The 19,829-nt window shown below is 44.5% G+C and overlaps 1 protein-coding gene across 1 annotated transcript in view; it reads left to right on the forward strand.

Annotated features, from left to right (window-relative positions):
• Window positions 1–19,829, forward strand: part of LOC100427170 (acyl-CoA oxidase like) — a 265,642-nt gene that overhangs the window by 45,483 nt on the left and 200,330 nt on the right. Inside the window, exons 5-7 of the mRNA XM_077958995.1 lie at window positions 7,817–7,895; window positions 16,800–16,879; window positions 17,218–17,323. Coding sequence (XP_077815121.1) covers window positions 7,817–7,895; window positions 16,800–16,879; window positions 17,218–17,323 — 265 coding nt within the window. The remainder of the gene's footprint in view (window positions 1–7,816; window positions 7,896–16,799; window positions 16,880–17,217; window positions 17,324–19,829) is intronic.

The following is a 19,829-nucleotide window of genomic DNA, read 5'->3' on the forward strand; positions in this document are numbered from 1 at the left end:
CATAGCAAATCATAAAGTATGGTGCTCATTTTACAAGTCAGGCACTAAAATGTAGATAGAAAAGGTAACTTGTCTAAAGTTCAATAGTAAATGAAGCAGAGGCAGGTTTCAAGCCAGCTGGCCCAATTCCACAGCTGTGTGTGGTGAAACTCCACCCTGCAGTCTTTCTGTTGTGATGGGGACAGAATAGAGGGATGGGAGAATTGAATCTTGTAACTCATGATGAGTAGGAGACCCTCTCTGTCTTCCATGTGTGCACTGTCTTGTGGGCCAGGGGCTAGAGTGCATCCATCACAGGACAGTGGCTCAGACAGGGGCCATCAGCACAGGCAGCCCTCCTGGTTGAGCTGGGGTGGACACTGGCCACGGAGGCTGCACAGAGCCCAGCACTGACCTTCTGTGTGTATGTGGGGTTGAAGGAGGCTGTCCTCATGGTAGCACCTGGGGAGAGGCCACACCACTTCAAGGATTTGGGGCAGATGTCCTATTTTGGGGCTGTCCGAACATAGAATGCGGGTAGCATTAGTGGTTTCCAGTGGCTGCCTTCCTGCCACAAGACAAAGCTGGTCTTGGGCTTGTGAGCCGAGTTCAACTATTGGAAGCTCCCAACGGGACCAGCCAGCAGGCAGGAGTTTCATGCAGGTAGAGAAGGCAGGGTTAGGATTCATGTTGGCAGCAGCGGCCATGCCCAGTTGGGGCCGTGACTTCTGGGCCACATTGAACCTGAAACACTGCAGTGTTTTTTCCTTTGGTTCCTGGCACCGGGGCCAACTTGGCTCTTACCAGTTTTGCAAGTCTGCTACCTTCTACTGATGTTGTGAGGCTTGGATAGATGAGTCAGTTACAGATAGACACTATGCAAAGATGCACAAACCATCACTGGGAAAAATGCTGAACAATTTCTCATTATCCAAAGTAATGCATGTTCATTACAGGAAAGTTAAAAATACAGACAGGTGGAGACACATACACAATTGCAAAATTCTGTTGTACAAAAATAGCTGGTAACAGGCTTACATATCCCAATCTGGTCTTTTAAAATATATCATATATGAATTTATACTTATATTGTTTTTAAAAGGGCATATGGGATGGTCATAGTACAATTTTCTCACCATCGTGCAGTGGTTATGGGTTTCTGATTTTGCAGTCAGATAGAACAGGGTTCATGACTGGCTCCTTCACTGAGGAGCCCTGTGGCCTTGGGCTAGTTTTTGAATTCTTTGCATCTCAGTTTCTTTCTCTGTGAAGTGTGAATGATAACAATACTTACCTTAAAGGGTTGATGTGAGGCTCAAATGGCATAACACATGTTAAGTTGTCCAGACAGTGTTTGGGCACGTAGGAAGTGCTGAATGAACGCTCAGCGGTAGTACTGCTTGACCATCCAGTATTTTTTTTTTTTTTTTTTGAGACGGAGTCTCACTCTGTCGCCCAGGCTGGAGTGCAGGGGCCGGATCTCAGCTCACTGCAAGCTCTGCCTCCCGGGTTTATGCCATTCTCCTGCCTTAGCCTCCCGAGTAGCTGGGACTACAGGTGCCCGCCACCTCGCCCGGCTAGATTTTTTTGTATGTTTTAGTAGAGATGGGGTTTCACCATGTTAGCCAGGATGGTCTTGATCTCCTGACCTCGTGATCCACCCATCTCGGCCTCCCAAAGTGCTGGGATTACAGGCTTGAGCCACCACGCCCGGCCGACCATCCAGTTTTTAAGTAGTCATGTGGTATACTTATCTCTCACAATGTAGAATAATTGGAACAATATTTGCTCATGGGCCAAAAATTATAAGCAACCGTTAATTTCCATTAAAATGAATATAGAATGCTGCATAAAAGTAAGCTTGTACATCAAGCTGGTAATATCAGTAAGATATATTCATTATTACCTGCCACCAATATCAATCAATTCTGTAATTACACTAATAATCATAAACATTTTCAAAGTAAGTAGGAATTTGGTAGTAAGCATGTGCTGCCAGGGGAAGAGGTATTAAATTTGAGGCAAGAATTTGGAAAATCCTACACTGTCAGGGTCCTGCAATAATGTCGTGAAAAGAGAAAAATATCTTTAGACAGAGCCATGGGAACGTCACCTTTCATCAATCCTGCACTGGACTTTCCTGGAGTACTCAAAGGCCCTTGGAGAGAGCAGAAGTACATGGCTACAGCCTTTGTTACAGAATGCTCCCAGGATCTGTGCAGCTGGCCTACTATGTGGCCCCTGGAACCAGCAAGAATTAAGAAGGGCCACACAGGGAGGACATGGTCAGATGGTTAGATTTTCTTGCAGTGGTAACTGGAGTCATTGGAGGTGTTCGCTATGGTGCGGGGAGAGAGGAGGGAAGAAGAAACACAACGTGATGCTTAGTTTAAAAATGTTGTTGTACCTTGATCCAAATTTACAGATTGATTCAAAACATATATGGAAATGCAAAAGACCTAGAAGAGTTAAAGCAGTTCTAAAAAAGGACAAAGTTAGAAGACCCACTACATGACTTCAGCCCTTATATTATAAAGCAGCTCAAGATCATGGGGTATTGGCATAAGGAAAGACAATGAGATCAGTGGAATGGAATGGTAAGTCCTGAAAGAAACTCATACATATATGACCAATTGAGTTGCCAAGGCAATTCAATGAGAAAAGCAGTGTCTTTGCAATAAATGATGCTGGAACAAGTACATAAACGTACAGGAAAAAAGTTAACTTTCATCCCTACCTCATGCTACACACAAAACTAATTTGAGACACATTAGATGCCTAAACAGAGACTCAAAAATTACTACATTTGTAGAATAATAGAGGAGAATGTCCTATTAGGATAGGCAGGGGTTCTTAGAGGAGACTCAAAAATCACTTGAACATGTAAAACAAAATATGTTAATGAACTATCTACATTAAAATTAAAAACTGCTGTTCATCAAAAGACACCATTAAGAGAATAAAAAGGCAATGTACAAAGTAGGAAAAAACCTGTAATGCATTTATCTGACAAAAACTTGTGTCCAGATATAAAGGATTTGTGCCCGTACTATATAAAAATCCCTAGAACTTGGTGATAAAAAGACAAACAGTCCAATTTTTAAAATGTGGCAAAAGACATGAACACTTACAAATGGCTGTTAAGCATATGAAAATATGCTCGTATCTCTAGTCATCTGAGAAATACATCTTGAAGCTATAGTGAGATAACATTATACTCCCTCCAGAATAGCTAAATTTGAACAAGACTGACAATGCTGGTAGGATGTGGAGAAACTGGAACTCTCATTCATTGTTGGGAGGAGCGTAAAATGGTACAACCATTTTCAAAAACTGTTTGGCTGTTCCTTATAAAACTGAACCTACACTTTAACCCCGCAGCTGCATTCATAAGGATTTACAAAAGAGAAACAGACACATGTCCCGAAAGATTTGTACACAAATGTTTATGTCAACTTTGTTCATAAGAGCCTGAAACTGGAAGCCACCCAAATGTTCACTAAAGAGTTTCGTTTAGACAAATTATGAACTATTCATAGATGGAAACCATTCAGATAATGAACTATGGATATCCTTAGTTTAACACAGATACCTCTTTTGCATGGAAGAAGGCAGACCCTGAAGAGCATATACTGTTTCCTGCTTGTGTAACTTCAAGAACAAGCCAAACTAGTGGGTGGTAATACAAAAAGAAGTGTGAGGCTGGGGGCGATAGTGGCTCATGCCTGTAATCCCAGCACTTTGAGAGGCTGAGGCAGGAGGATTGCTTGATACTAGGAGTTTAAGACCATCCTGGGCAACACAGTGAGACCTTTGTCTCCAGAAAAAAAAAAATTAGCTGTCTGTGATGGCAGACCTGTCATCCCAGCTACTCAAGAGACTGAGGCAGGAGGATCCCTTGAGCCCAGGAGTTTGAGGCTACAGTGAGCTACGATCACACCACTGCATTCCAGCCTGAGCTATGAAGTAAGACTCCATCTCTAAGAAACAAAGAAAGAAAAGAGAACAGTGGTTGCCTGTGAAGGTGGGTACTAACTGCAGAGGGGCATGGGGATGCCTGCTGGGGGAAGGGAATGCCCTGTGCTCTTGATTGATGTGATGGTTACACAGGTAAATAATTGAACTTAACTCATGTGCTTAAGCTCTGTGCATTTCACTGGCTGTAAATTTTACCTTAATAATAACTGATAATAAAAAGCTCATAGTGGCTGATGTTTGGGGCAGGGTGGACACAGGAGGCCAGTCAAGAGGCTGTTACTATAGTCCAGGGCACAAGAGTGTGTTGAGATGTAAAAAGTGGCCAGACTTGGCTAGGTGCAGTGGTTCACGCCTGTAATCCCAGCACTTTGGGAGGTGGAGGCGGGCAGATCATGAGGTCAGGAATTCGACACCAGACTGGCCAGCATGGTGAAACACCATCTCTACTAAAAATACAAACAAATTAGCCAGGCGTGGTGGCATGTGCCTGTAATCCCAGCTACTTGGGAAGCTGAGGTAGGAGAATCGCTTGACCCTGGGAGGCTGAGGTTGCAGTGAGCCAAGATCGCGCCACTGCACTCCATCCTGGGTGACAGAATGAGACTCCATCTCAAAAAAATAAATACAAAAATAAAAATAAAAAAATAAAAAAAAAGAAGTGGCCAGACATGGGGTCTTTTGGAGGGAAGGCCAGGGCTGGTTAGCCCAGGAGGTGAGAGTCGTGCTTAGAGCTGGCAAAGGAGGCCGTGTGGGCTAACATCAGAGGAAAGACAGCTCAGATGTAAAAATATAAAAACATACATTTTTTCAGAGTTTATAGCAGATTATTACATCACAATGATCTGTTACATCAAGTGCTCTACAAAGAAAGGGGAGTATTTTAAGAAAAACTATCTTCCTCTGAGGCTGAATTTATTAAGTATGCATGTGAATAGCATGGGCTGTAATTTAGGATAAACTATAAGCTTGGTATAGTATTCATACCTTTATGGAATTATTATTTAAAATCACTAAAAACTTACATGCTACTATGGAGATTGCATTTGGTTTGAATATATTAAGTATAAATGAAGGCAGCTATTGATACAGTAGAATTGCTGCAAAGATGAATGTAGAAAAGCACATAATTGTTGATTGATCATTATCATCATAGACCATTCAGTTAGTATAACTATTGATTGATCATTATCATCATAGACCATTCAGTTAGTGCTGCCATTTCAATGAGAGGTGAAACTTGTCAATATTAGACATTCTTTAATTAAGAACAATTAATCAGGAATAAAATAAGAGTTGAAGAAAATAGGGAATTTATGTGTGAAGAAGATGTTAAAATGTATACCAGTAAGGCAGTCATTCTTATTAAGCCTGTTCTCAGTTCTGGAACTTTGGTTTGGCATCTGGAGATGGATGAGTACAAATATATGCTTAAATCAACATCAGAGAATTAATGGCAAACTCCTATTGTCATTTCCCATCAGATCTAATAGCAAAGATCACTATCTCCTGCAGAGACAAGAGAAGGGAAGTAATTGTCAAGACAATTTATAACACTCTAGGATGGCTAAATTTCGAGTTGATTCTTCAGTGAATGTCCTTGCAATTTATTTCAAAGTGGTGAGTAAAAGTGACTGCAGTTGGACACTATTAAGGGCAAAGTCATACTCCTGCATTGACAGTGTACGTGAAGAGAATGAAATACAAAGAAAGCTATGAATAGTTGGAAATTCGGGGGGCTGTGCTTACTCCTGATGATTTCAGTTTGGCTAAAACAGAGCTGGTGACGAGGAAGGGTTTGTTGTGATGATTCCAGAGAGGGTGACTCTCAGGAAGATGAACTGGGGGCCCAAGACAGGTTGATGTCAGGTGCTTTCTGGGAACAAGGCTGGTGGTGAAAAATAGGGGTGGACCGATGAGGAAGGCTGGGTCACTTAGAGTCCCGAGACTTCCTCCGGCTTAATAATGAGGAGCAGGGAGGGCTGGTGGCAAGACATCCAGATGAGAAACCTGAAGCTTCGGATTCTGATACAGGATACTGCTCTCCGCTTACCAGGTGACTCTCGTGGGACAAGTCATTTGACCTCCCTGAGCCTGGGATTTCCTATCTGTTTCATGGGGTCAGTCTTTCCGGTCTTGTTAGCCTCCTGTGTAGGAATGTTGTGAGGATCTTTGCAGCAAAGGACACTTGGGCCCTCTAAAAAAGTCTGGAAGTATCTGCTTTAGTTGTCTTTTATTATTTGTTGGTAACAACTTCAGCAGTATAAACTGAAGCTGGAGTCACGCAGTGGTTTATGTACTCAAGCCTGGAGATATTTTAGGAAATAATCAATACAAGATGTATTGGGTTGGAGCCATGATAAGAGTAATAAATCTTGACAGCCTGCTGTTGGAGCAAATTAATAATGATTGAGAGAAACGTAAAAATCTATGCGAGGGGAAAATCTAGAGTGTGTTTGGGGTGAGAACTTTAGCCAATGTGGAAACTGAGAGTCATTCAACGAAAGTTAGTTATCATCCTACTACTGGTAGAGCAGTGTATACACACACACTCACACTCGCATACACACATACACAGCCTACTGTTGAATCAAATAATGCTTGAGAGAAACATTGCAAAAACCTATGAGAGGGAAAAGTCTAGAGTGTGTTTGGGGTGAGAGCTTTAGCCAATGTGGAAACCGAGAGTCATTCAAGGAAGGTTAGTTATCATCCTGCTGCTGGTAGAGCAGTATATACACACACATACTCGCACACACACACATGTGCATACAGATGCACACACACATATAGATACATGCATACATGGACACATGTGCACACAGACACACACACACGTACATACACATACACACATGGGTAACAAGCACCTTTTTTTGGTTGGATCTCAGAAGAGACTGGCAAGCAAGGACAACTAGCACTGATTTCAACAACGGACAGCTGCACTTTGTCCACTCAAGGGCCCACCACCTTCTAAGGAAATGCTGGCTGCCTCTGAATTTTTAAAATGAAACCTGTACAGTGTTTCTGACATGCCTCATTTATCACTGGTGGAGAAGAGTGTGTTCGTATAGCCTTGGGATTTGTTGCTGTTGTGTACAGTGAGTGAGGAGAGGGGATTGGGACCCCATGATTTTTAAATCATCAAAGCCCTGAGATGGTCTATAGTTACAAAGTAGACATACTGCTTTTCCTGTGTCCAGAATGCTCCCACACTTCCCAATCCTCCACTCTCACATCAAGATTGTCACTGAAGCTGGGTGCCGTGGCACATGCCTGTAGTCCCAGTTTCTTGGAGGGCTGAGTCACGATGATCGTTTGAGCACAGAAGTTCATGTACAGCCTGGGCAACATAGCGAGACCCTGTCTCTACAAAACAAACAAAACAACAAAAGATTGTCAACAGAGCTCCACCCAGACATTCTCTGTTGGTTGGGGCATCGATGCAGAGAGACTGCAGGCTGTGGCACACATTGGAGGAGCTGGGCAGAACCGTGGGGGTGCCGGCCTGTAAGGGGAACACCAGGAGCTGGGAAGGACAAACCTGGAGAAGGCAAAGCAAGGCACGAGGCAAGTCGTTTGCAGGGTCGCAGGCTGGCCTCCATGTGGATGCAGTTGACTATTGTATAAGAAGAGTCTTTAACACTAAGAGACCAGAAAGCCACATTAAAAAAAAAAAAAAAAGATGAAAATGTTTACTTTAGTAGAATGATGGAGTTGTTTCTTAATTTAAAAATTGCTTTTATTGTGTTTATTTTTTATTATAAAAGTAACATGCATTTGTTATAAAAACTGTGAATTTAACAAGTCAGAAAACCATAAGGAAACCTTGATACTGAGTCTGTCACGTTTTCAGGCAGAGAAAAACAAAGAATTTTGTTAGCCGAAGCCTCGTCCTAGGAGAAGTCGTCTCCATGGCGGACATGGCCACAGGAGTGAAGGTGAGAGGCGCCGGGCACCTGCCCTTCATGAACTCATGCTCGCTTTGCATGCCAAGGAATGAAAACTATAATCCTGTGGGCTCTCTTGGTCTATGTAGAGGCACAGGTGTGGGTAAAATGGCATACCTCAAAACCCATCCCTGACTTCCCCTTTAACCATCATATCCTATCCTGTTTTTGTTTCCAATTTGCTTTTCTTCTCTGTATAGTTTTGTTACATATGCATCAATTGGTTATTTTCCTTTGTCTGAATTTTATGAAAACAGTATCATAATCCTTTGTGATTTTCTTTCTTCATTTAAATATTATTGCTAAGATTGATTCATATTGTGTGTTCCTGTATTCATTAGATTTTAAAATAAAAACCTTTTTATTTCAAAATAATAATGTTCACAGAAAGTTACAAAAATAGTGCATAGGGTCATGAGAACCCTTTAGTCATGGTGACATCTTATATAGCAGTAATGCAATGTAAAATCAGGAAATCAATATTAGTACAGCACTGTTAAATAGGACATAGACCCTATTCAGATTTCACTGGTTTTTACATGCACTCAATTGTGTGTGTGTGTGTGTGTGTGTGTAGTTCAGTTCGATGCTGTATGTAGATTCATGTAACCACCACCACAATCAAGATGGAGAACTATTCCATCATCAGAAAGAAACTGCCAGGTGCTACCCCTTTATAGTTCATTTGGCCTCCACTCCACCCCTGTCCTTTGGCAACCACTAATCTGTTCTCCATCTCTATAGTTTTGCCATTTGGGGAATGACATAGCAATGGAAGATTGTTCATTTTTGACCACTGTATAATATTCCTTTGTGTGAATATACCGCAGCATTTATTCAGCCACTTTCTCATGTTGTTTCTGGGATTTTGCTAATGTAAAAAGTGCTGCTGTGAATACTGTTGTCCACGTCTGGGTGTTGAACATGGGTAAAATCTTCACTTAGGTATTCAACTAGGAATGGAATTGCTAGTTACAGGATGAATGAATGCTTAACTTTAAAGAGTAGTGTTAATCTATTCTCCAAAGTTAGTGCATCAATTCACATTCCCACCAACAGCATGTAAGCGGATCCTGTGGATCCATGTCCTCTCCCATACTTGGAATTCTTAGATTTCTCCATTTTTTTTTGTAAATGGTTATAAAATGGCATCTTATTGTCTTGAGGGAAGACAATCATCTTGCATGTTCCAGCTTACCAAGGAAGACGAACAGAATAGCTCAGGTGGGCGTGTTTGCTGCAGCCCCTCATGCTGCCCAAGCCTTCCAGCAGAGTCTCCTTCATGGGGCCCTCCTTTTCCTCCCTGAACACCACTGGGTCTCAAAATAATTCCTCATATCCAAACACCCAGTCCTGATGTCCCCAAAGAGGAGAAATTACCACTAGAACATGAAGTCAGAATGATCAGACAAGAAGCCAGGTCAGTTGGCAGTGAGTCCAATATGGTGGTGATTTCAGTTTGGTGTGAACATTGTCTATTGGTAGGTAGGAATTAAAGACAAAGAAATCTGTGAGTGCCGTCTTGTCGTGACGGTGTCCACCATCAGGTTTTTCCAGGAAGACTGGGCTCACTCTGATTTCAGCCAGGCATGATCTCCTCCCTCTTGGATGGATTGACTGTGGCTTTCAGAGAGAGCAGTTAGCTGAGATGCAACAGATAAATAGATAAATCCCCTCTCAGAAATACCGGAGGATCCTGGACTCTCATGATCCCCAGTTTGTGCTTTTACCATATTGCACCCCCACCCTACTCTGCCATCTACTTTGTCTTCAGCAAGCCTCCATGGATTGTGACCATGAGGACAGCTCCGCAGGTGGTGGCAGCTCTCTGGGTGGGGAGCCCTCTCCTCTGGTCTCCAGGGTCTTACACTGAGCCTAGTCCATAGAGTTTCACGGGGATCATCTGAATGAATGAGGGAAGGGGCAGCCTGTGGCGTAAAGCAGACTTAAGAAGCATTTTAACCAATTGCAATGTGCGTGTGTCTTATTGACATCCTGGTTCAAACAACAAACTATTTGTAATGAAAAATTATTTGTCAGTTGGGGAAACCTGAGCATTGGACATTTGACGATACTAGAGAATGATCATTATATTTTTAGGTGGGATAATGGTTTTAGGGCTATGTTTTAAAAAAGAATCTGAATCTTTTACACATGTATTGGAAATATTCAGGGAAGACATGATATATGATGTCAGGGATAAACGTCAAGATAACCTGGGGTATAGGAAGGGAAAGTACGTGGGGGTGGCGGAGGGAGGGAGATGAAGGAAAATGGACCATGAGCTGGCCATCCTTGAGTTCATTAGATGATTCTATTTTGTTTGAATATTTCCATAATAAAATTTTTGAAAACTCCTGAGTATCCTAGAAGGAAACTGGCAAGGACTTAAAAAGTCCTTTGAAATACTTCTCTGAGGCCAGGTGTGGTGGCTCACACCTGTAATCCCAGCACTTTGGGAGGCTGAGGCGGGTGGATCACGAGGTCAGGAGATCGAGACCATCCTGGCTAACATGGTGAAACCTCACCTCCACTAAATTTACAAAAAATTAGCCAGGCGTGGTGGTGGGCGCCTGTACTCCCAGCTATTTGGGAGGCTGAGGCAGGAGAATGACATGGACCCGCAGAGCTTGCAGTGAGCCGAGATTGCACCACTGCACTCCAGCCTGGGTGACAGAGCCAGACTCCGTCTCAAAAAAATAAGAAATACTTCTCTGATCACTCCACTCTCTGCTTAAAACCTCTTCCCTCCCATTATGCTTTAGAAACATCCTCTAATCCTTGATGTTGCCCATGGGTCCTTGCAGGTGTGGCCCTGGTCACGTCTGTTCCACTCTCCCCTTTTTCTGGTTCCTTTTACCCACCTTTGGACCATTTGCTGCCAGCCCTAGCTTGGTCTTTCCCCTCCTTCTCCTGGCTGACACCTATTCATTCTTCATGTCCCAGCTAATGTGTCCTTCCTGGAGGGATGCCCCTCTCAAGCCTTGAACTGGAGTCCCATCCACTCGCTGTCACCTGTCTTTGCTTCTTATGGTTTTCTGCCATAACGTGCACCCATTTTGAATCTGTGTATTTACTCATGGAATTACTTTATGGCTCTCACTACCAAGAGAGGGAAAACTCCTTGAAAACTATAACCTTTTCATTCTTGGTACATAATAGGTGTCATACTTGAGTATTAAGTAAATATATAAAGTCAAAACGATATGGTTTTTTCTCAAAAAGTAGGACATAAAAATTACCATACAGCCCAGCATTCCACTAACTGGATATATACCCCAAATAATCGAAAGTAGGGACTGAAACAGTACTTGTGTGCCAATGTTCATTGCACATGATTCACAATAGCTAAAAGCTGGAACATGCCAATGTTCATTGCACATGATTCACAATAGCTAAAAGCTGGAACATGCCAATGTTCATTGCACATGATTCACAATAGCTAAAACTGGAAACAAGCCACATTTCCATCAGCAGCGGAGTGGGTAAACAAAATGTGGTATAGACACACAATGGAATATTGTTCAGCCGAAAAAAAGAATGAAGTTCCCCCACATGCCACAATGTGGATGAACCTTGAAATTATTAAGTGAAATAAGTCAGACATAAAAGGACAAATATTATGTGAGTCTGCTTATATAAAATGTCTAGAATAGACAAATCCGTAAAGACAGAAGGTAGGTTAGAGGTAACGAGAGGTTGGAGGGAGGGGAGAATGGGAGTTATTGCTTAATGTACAGAGTTTTTGTTTGGGATGATGAAAAAGTTTTGGAAATAGTGGTGATGGTTGTACAACGTTGTGACTGTACTTCATGCCACTGAATTGTATGCTTGAAAGTGGCTAAAATGGCAAACTTTATGCTATATATATTTTACCACAAATAAAAATGACAATTAAAAATTATTATTAAGTATGCTGTCCCACACATCAGTAATTGTGGGAGATTTTTTTTCCCTGGAGCTTGGAAATCCGAGACAATTAGAGGAACCTATAGATTGCGCAGCCCCCAAGTCCTGACCAGGAGGACCATGGCTCTTTTCTATTGGTGGTAGAGGAGATGCCAGGAGGGCATGTGGTGTGCTGGGAACAGTTCCTGTGAGCTCTGGATCAGTCCGGGGTTCCCCAGATCCCCCTGCCAGCTCAAGAGCCACTGGTGGTCCCTGCGTTTCACAGGCGCTGGTTGTCAACCTGAGGAAGGGGCGCCAGCATCAATTCATCAGCATCAGCTGTGCCCTGCATGTTCAAGTCCCTTTTCTCTCTCTCTCCAGGTCTGTTTATCCAGTGGCTTTGCATTTCCCTGAACACCTTGGACAAACTCATTTGTACTCGCACAGCCAAGTACTGGCAGGACTGTGGGCTGGCTCTGAGAGTGGCTCACAGCGAAAGGGGTGGGCACACTAACAAAATGCCAGGGAAAAAGATTGTCTTTGTTGGTGCTTTGAATCCCCACTCTAGCTTGTGAGCCAGCCCAAGTTTCCTGCCAAAAACATGGGTGCAATCTGGAAGGATTCTAACTAAAGCTGAAAGAAATGAGACATGCTTCCTTTTCTGCTTCTCCATGGCTGTTCTGTTTTCCCTTATTTGAACCATCCTATTATCTGTCATAGCCTGCTTGGACTGCTATAACAAAATACCATGGGCTGGATGAGTTCAACAGCAGAAATTTATTTTCCCACCTTTCTGGAGGCTGTAAAGTCTAAGATCATGGTGCCAGCATGGTCAGGTTCTGGTGAGGGCTCCTTTCCTGGCTTGCAGACAGCCACCTTCTCATTGTGTCCTCATTGGTGGAGAGAGGTGCTGCTCTTTTTTCCTCTTCTGTAAGGGCACCAATCCCATTATGGGAGTCCTACCCTCATGAGCTCATCTAACCTTGATCATTCATTGCCCAAAGTTTCCATCTCCCAATACCATCACATAGAGGGTAGGGCTTCAACATGTTAATTTTGCAAGGACAAAATTCAGTCCATTTCTGGAGTCCCCATTGTCTCAAAAAACACTTCCAGTTTTCCATTTGTGGAAATTTGCTCTTGGCATTAGGAGATCCTGAATACACTCGAAGTCTCTTTAGGAGACCCTTGTTGGGCTGTAGTATAGGAACAGCCTGGCCTATTGCAGCCGGGAAGCCAGCAGGCTTCCTGCCCACGGGACAGACCTCACTGGTCCATTGGGGCAGGGGCACACTCAGAACAACACAGTTGCACATTCTGCTTCTAGGACTTCCCAGCCACACTTTTGGCATGTTCCTTTGTACGTATGTACCTTAGCTTTCTCTTCTGTAAAGATGGCATTGCTAATGCCCATTCACAGGCTATGTATAGATTTAAATCGGTAATGCCTGCAAGGATCTCCATGCCAAGCCTGGTAGGTAGCAGGAGCCTCCATAAGTGGTGGAGACTGTAACCTCCTGGGACATGGCTGGGGGCCCAACTCCACGGTCTTCCAGGTATTGGCTTCATTGGTGGGTTGAGGTGATACCAGCCTGCCTTCTCAGCTGTAACACACCAGATTTCCCTTCCACTTCAGGATGTCTCCTTTTAGTCTTTATTTAGAAGCTAGGAAGCCCTGCCATAGCCCCATCCTTTAGCCCCTGTGACCTGTCCTGGCTGCACCTCCCACTCCTCAGCTGTCTCACACTGTGGCCTCTGGAGGCTGCTGCTGGCTCTCATTGGGCATGTTGTGATCATTACCTCATGTGCTCGATGTCATAGCTGTCCCTTTTCTTCTCCTGATAAGTGAGAAAAGAGAGAGGAGGCTTTCTCAAACAAGGTGGGTGCATGTTTGAAGTTCGAGTTTTCATTGGGTGTCCCCCAGCCAACTCTACTTTTTCCCTCTTACCACTGCTTTTTGCAGTCTGTCTCAGAGCAAATGGTCCTCTCTGTGTCCTGTTCCCTGAGGTCTGCCAGGGGCAGGACACTGGGGAGTCTGACAGGAGTGCCACAGCGTCCTCTCGGAGGACACTCTGCGATACTCCCAAGTGATGGGTTGATGCCTACCTCCCATCAGCCTCAGCATTTCTGTTTTAAGGAGTCCATACCCTCCTTCTGGCTCCTCTCAGCCCCTCCTCCAAGCTGCTGTACTGCAATCAATGGGTCTCCATCCTCCTGGAAACTCAGGCCACAGACTCAGGTGTCTCCCGGAGTCCTCTCTTTCCTTCTCCTCCCAAATCCATCCCATCAACTCCATCTCCAGAATCTACCCTGAATCCCTCTACTTTCCCCCTTCCCTGTCTGCCTCCTTCCTGGCCTGTGGGCTGGGGCCCATGTCCCTCCCAGAAGGCAGCTGCTGAAAGCATGTCAGGCCAGGGAGCCCTCCACTTCCAATCCCCAGGAGCTCCACCTGCATTTGGCCCAGCTTGGTTGGATTAGCTGCCATTCAGAGAATGTGACTTTTGTGGGAAATGAACCCCACACTTCACCTGACTGTGTGGATTGAGGTCACGCAGACTCTGCCTCTGTCAACTGCTGCCGTTTCCTGCAAACTTACAGGTTCACTTCTACAGCCCAGGGTGCCTGCTAAGACATGTAGTGAATAGGGCTTTCAAAATGTGAATAAAATGCTCTAGGTTTTTTTCCCCTCTTCCTAAAGAGGAGGAAAGGATTTAAAACCTAGAAGAGGAATATATTGTCAAGAGTGCGTTAGGCACCAGCCAAAGAGATTTAGAGGTGGAAAACCTAACTTGTTTTAGTTTTAGAAAAATATTTTTTTAAAACTTAACTCCCAAGATGGTTTAGGGAAAAAACATGTACCATTTGGGTTGCTTCCATTTCCCATGTTGGAATTAGTAATGCAATTTGCAGTGCCCGCGATGATTCTGTAGAGAAGTGAGCTGAGTCATCGGGGTGTGAATCATCTTCCCAGGATATTTTATGATTCTCCAAATGAAAAGCACCTCACATGTCAGATGTGATTAGTGAAATTCGTCTGTCCTGATGCCAGAGCGTGTTAACTGGTCTGAGCTGCTAGAGTTGATCCAGTACCATTTCACAAAATTAATATCGGGTTGTTCATACACATGGGGTATGAACAGAGAGCTCATCCAGATGCAGTGACCCCAGGAAAAAAGTCCACGCTAACCTTGCCTAAGCAAAAAAGGCACGTATTGGCTGCTGTAATTCAGGAGTCCAGGGTGTACCAGGCTTCAGGTCTGGGTGTGCATGACCTGGTCTCTCCCATCTCTCAATTCTGCCTCCTTCCCCTAACCTGGTCCTCATACTTTGGCTTCATTCCCTAGCTCATGGCTATACGGCCCCAGGCTTCCATCCCTCCAGATTCCATAACATCACAAAAGAGGGCTTCTCTTCCACAATAGCTCAGCCTTGTGTCCTGGCTTCCACTCCAAATGGACCCACCCAGATCGTGAATCCATCCTGAGAGCCATGTCTGGCCAGATCAGCCAGTCCTGGGCTCCCAACTCATCCTAAAGCTGGGGGTGGGGTCAACATCACCCACAAACCACTTGGACAGATTCTAGGGGAGGAGGGCTCCCCAGATGAAAATTGGGGTTGTATAGCTAGGAGGGGGAAGGAACTCTGACCTGCAGACACAGCAAATGTCCCTACATTCAAGTTCTTCTGTCTTCGCAGTCCGTCACCCTGCTCCTTCCAAACGGCCCTGCTCAAGCCACTCTGCCTCTTCCTGTTTCTTCTCCTCCTTCTCCTTCTCATCCTCATCCTCTTTCTCTTCCTCCTCCTCTTTGTCAGTGACACTTTTCCAGGGTTTACAAAAGACCAGGCAGCCTAGGCATGGTGGCTCATGCCTGTAATCCCAGCACTTCAGGAGGCCAAGGTAGGAGGATTGTTTGAGATCAGTAGTTTGAGACCAACCTGGGCAACATAGCAAGACCTCATCTCTACTAAAAATAAAAAAAAATTAGCCAGGTGTGGTAGTGTGTGCCTGTAGTCCCTAATCCCAGCTACTCAGGAGGCTGAGGCAGGAGGATCGCTTGAGCCTGAGAGTTTGACAATGCAGTGAACTATGATCATGCCACTGCCTTCCAGCCTGGCTGAAAGAGTGAGATTCTGTCTCTTAAAAACAAACAGAAACAAAAACCAAAACCCCACAAAAGAGCAAGCAAAGGGCTTGGCAGTTGACTCTCACTGAATCCTCATGGCTACCATATGAAGTACTATAAGGCATTGGGTAGCTTGGGTTTCAGCCTCAGCCCTTCCCACTTTCTGAGGATGTGGCGTTGGGTGAGACACTTTCCCTCTGTGAATCCCAGTTTCCGGTGTTAAATGGGGATGACGATGATTTCTCTCCAGGGTTGTTGTGAGAGTCAATGAGCTTGTAAGCTCAGTAGCTCAGTAAGTGGGTACTCACATCATTCATTTATCAGATGAGGAAGCTGAGACTACTATGTCATTTGTCCGAGATCCTGCAGCCAGTGGGTAGCTGAACTGGGATGGAAACCCAGGGCGCTCATCCCAAGCTGCGTGCTTGCTCGTTTTGCAGCATTGCCTCTTCCATCCACCTTCCTGTAAGGAAACACTGTTTCTCATGGCAGACTCACCTCCGCAGACAGGGGTCAGCATCGAGGGTCATTGCACACGCACTTTGTTACATGTCTTCTGCATCAGGCCCTGAGCTAGATCCTGAGAGGACAAAGCAGAATGAGCATTCGGAGCATTCATTTGATGGGGGGGATCTGGGAGGCCTGAGGATGGAGGACTGACTTTCTGTGTCAGTCCTGAGTGACTCATGAGCCATGTCTGTAGAGAGAAACTGGAGCTCACCAGGCAGTGAAGAGGAAGGGCAAAGAAGCAGGCCACTTGCAGGGCTTAGGTAAAGCACAGGGGGCTGAAGAGCTGCTCCCTGATTGGAGTTTGGCCGTGGATTGAATTGTCTTTAGATTACTGACTATTGCTAATGATGGTTTGTATTGTCCTTGTTTCCAGTGTGGAATAGTTTATTGGCTATTTGGTGGTGCTATCAGGAATGTCGGAAGCCCTGAACATGTTACTAAGTGGTTTCAGCCTCTCCAGATATGGTATATTCCTCAATATCAGTCTTCTATGGAGAGCCTTAAAAATTGGTAGTAGATAGATATGCATGTGTGTGTGTGTGTTTGAAGAAAAATAAAACAGAATTTGTGTCAGCAAAAATCTTGTTGAAAATGAGAATTCCGAGACTATCTTTTTTATGTTCATTGAGCCTGTCAATGTTGTTAAGCTCACATTCGCTGTCATCAGACTGCATTTTTATAATTTTCTCCACAACACACCTGTCCCTCTCTCACCACCTTTCTTAACGGCCCAAGGGGTCTGCATTTGGAGCAGCTGCCTGACCAGCTAATTCCCTTCTAACATCTGGTAAACTCCAGAAGCAGAAATACACTGGGATGTTTGCAATGACCGAGAGGGGCCATCGAAGTAATGTGAGAGGGATCCAGACCGAAGCCACCGTTGACCTCTCTGCCCAGGTGAGGAATCTGTCCTTCTTCTGCCGTCCAGGGCAGCAGAAAACCTGGACAGAACCAGATCTCCTTCTTTCTGTGTCCAGCGTCACACCCTCTGTGTGTGCTCTCTGGCCCCAGGAGCTGAGATTCAGATCAAATGTCTTAAGTGTTTTAATAGAGGTGGATATTTGCTCAGCCTTCATGAACCCAACACAGCCAACATTTATATGGTGCCTTTGAGACTGAACACTGCCGCAAGCACTTGGTGTGCACTTGTGAATGTAATCCCTTGTCATAACTCCAAGAGAACAACACTAAAGCCATTTTGTTCTCGTTGCTAGCAGTAGCAGGAAAGGACTGGAGGAGATGCCTTTGTTGATCCTCTCCATTGTGCCCTGTGTCAGGAGGGCACTGTGCTGGGGCCACCTTATCAGGAGCTGAGTCTTCTGTACTGTGATCACGCGCTGTCCCTCACCGTGACCTGCATTGACATTTTACATGACAACAGAAACAAGAGTGTTACCAAACAATCTGACTCTTCTACCTTTACTATATGTGGTCAATGCTGAGGTTTTTCCTTTTCATTCTTTCTCTTCCTTTTCCTTTCGTTTTCTTCTCTATTTTTCTTCCTTTCCATTCCCTTCTTGCTAATTAAAAAGATGTTGGCTAAGTCTCTCTACATTGCTAACTCTGTCCACAGTGGGTCACAACATACCCTGGGGACGCTGCTTTGTAACCCTCATTCCCATCTCTTTAACTCCTACACACACCCGCCCCTGCTCCCCACCAAAAAAGAAAGTGACTGTGTGCTTATCTCACTCTCCTTTATAGTTTCTTGCTTGATATTGGGTGTTCCTAAGAACTACAAAGGGATAAACAAATGTTGAGGTTCTTTCTAGAAATGAAGCTGTGTCAGTCGGTGTGTGCAAGCACGTGCCCGAGCGTGGCTGCGGGTGCCGCCTGGCCGTGTGGCTGCTCTGCTTCATCTCTTCTTTATTTTTGCAGTTTGTCCTTGAGCGTGTGGATTTTTGTTAGCGGGTTTCCTGACCCGGAAATGCTGGTTGGAGGTGGCCGGCGTCTGGAATGACAGATGCAGGGGTGGGGTATATTGGAGGATGCCCTGCTTTTCCTCCTGCCCGGATGTTAGTTCTCTCCAGCAGCCAGTGATGTCCAAGATCATAGTAAGAACGAGAATAAGCATTACCCTATGCTGACCACTCGCGAAGTGCCATGCTCTGTATCAAACTCCCTCTGTGTAGTTATTCTATGTTTCCTCCCAGCAACAGTTCCAGAAACGCAACATTAAACTGGTCCTGTAAACTGAGCACGGATGTGCCACGTACCAGGCTAAACAGTCTACTTGTAACATCATTTCAAATGTTCTGTAATCTTATAAAGAGGCATTATTGTCCCTACTTTAGAGATGGGGAAATGGAGGCTCATAGAGGTTAAGCAGCTGACTCTGGCTATGCAGTTAATGGTGAGTTAGGTTCCGCTGGGACTGCCCTCAGCAGCTTGGCTTTTCTGCCCGTGGTGGCGTGCCGACCTAACATCCTCTGGCTTTTGGCTGGCCGATTTTTTTCCTCTCCTGAAGCCATGGTATTGAGGTCACCTTGCTGTCATTGATGGGGGAAAACACCCACAGCTTTTATTTACTTGTTTCTTCTTACAATTATTACTTTTTTACAAAAATAATTTCCTGTGTTGGTCCCATTTTCCCCAAACAGCATAAATGACTTAGCTACCTGGCGTGCCTCAGCAGCTGCCACTGTCTGACAGGGGACCTGCAAAGTTGCAATCATAATGACAAGGGGCCTCTGGTGAACACCGTCTCCCGTGGGGCTGGGAGAGAGAACAATCCCATCATAAACTCATACCACCGAGAACTGACATAGCAGGAATGGATTTCTGCCTTCATTGGGTTCTGTGTTTTCCCCTTCATTTCCCTTTCAAAATGCTAGAGCTTGTTAAATAAGTGTTCTGTCCCCCAGGACCATTTAAATCTCTTACATGTTTTGGTTATTCATTCTTGTGGGTTGGTTGTTTTACATTTATTTTTGGGAGGTGGATTGGGTAGTGGTATGGATAGTTAAGAGATAAGAGAGAGTTTCGTTTTTATGCTTTATTCTAAATAGCAAAAATAAATGAGATTATGAACTCTCTGGCCAAAGGCATCATTTTTAGTGCCTACAACACTAACCATTTTGCTGGCCTTCAACAGATAATATTACAGAAACCGACACACATGGTGTGCGTTATTTAGATGCAGCTTTAACGCCAGGGTTTTGGCTGATGCAAACTTTCCAAATCAAGCATTTTGCCAGAAGTGACAAACCTCCTTTCCCAGAGCGTAGCAAATGTTTATGGGACGAGTGGCCTCCTTCTCCCTTCCCCATCCCACCAGATGGTTTCTGCCAGGCCAGTGTTTCCTCTGCCACTTCACTTTCTTACCCTGGGTGTAAGCATGCCCCCACCCACATGGGTTGTATTTTTATGCTGTTATTTTTCACTGCACTCAGCCTCAAGTAAT

Source organism: Macaca mulatta, chromosome 13, assembly GCF_049350105.2.
Source record: "Macaca mulatta isolate MMU2019108-1 chromosome 13, T2T-MMU8v2.0, whole genome shotgun sequence".
NCBI lineage: Eukaryota > Metazoa > Chordata > Mammalia > Primates > Cercopithecidae > Macaca > Macaca mulatta.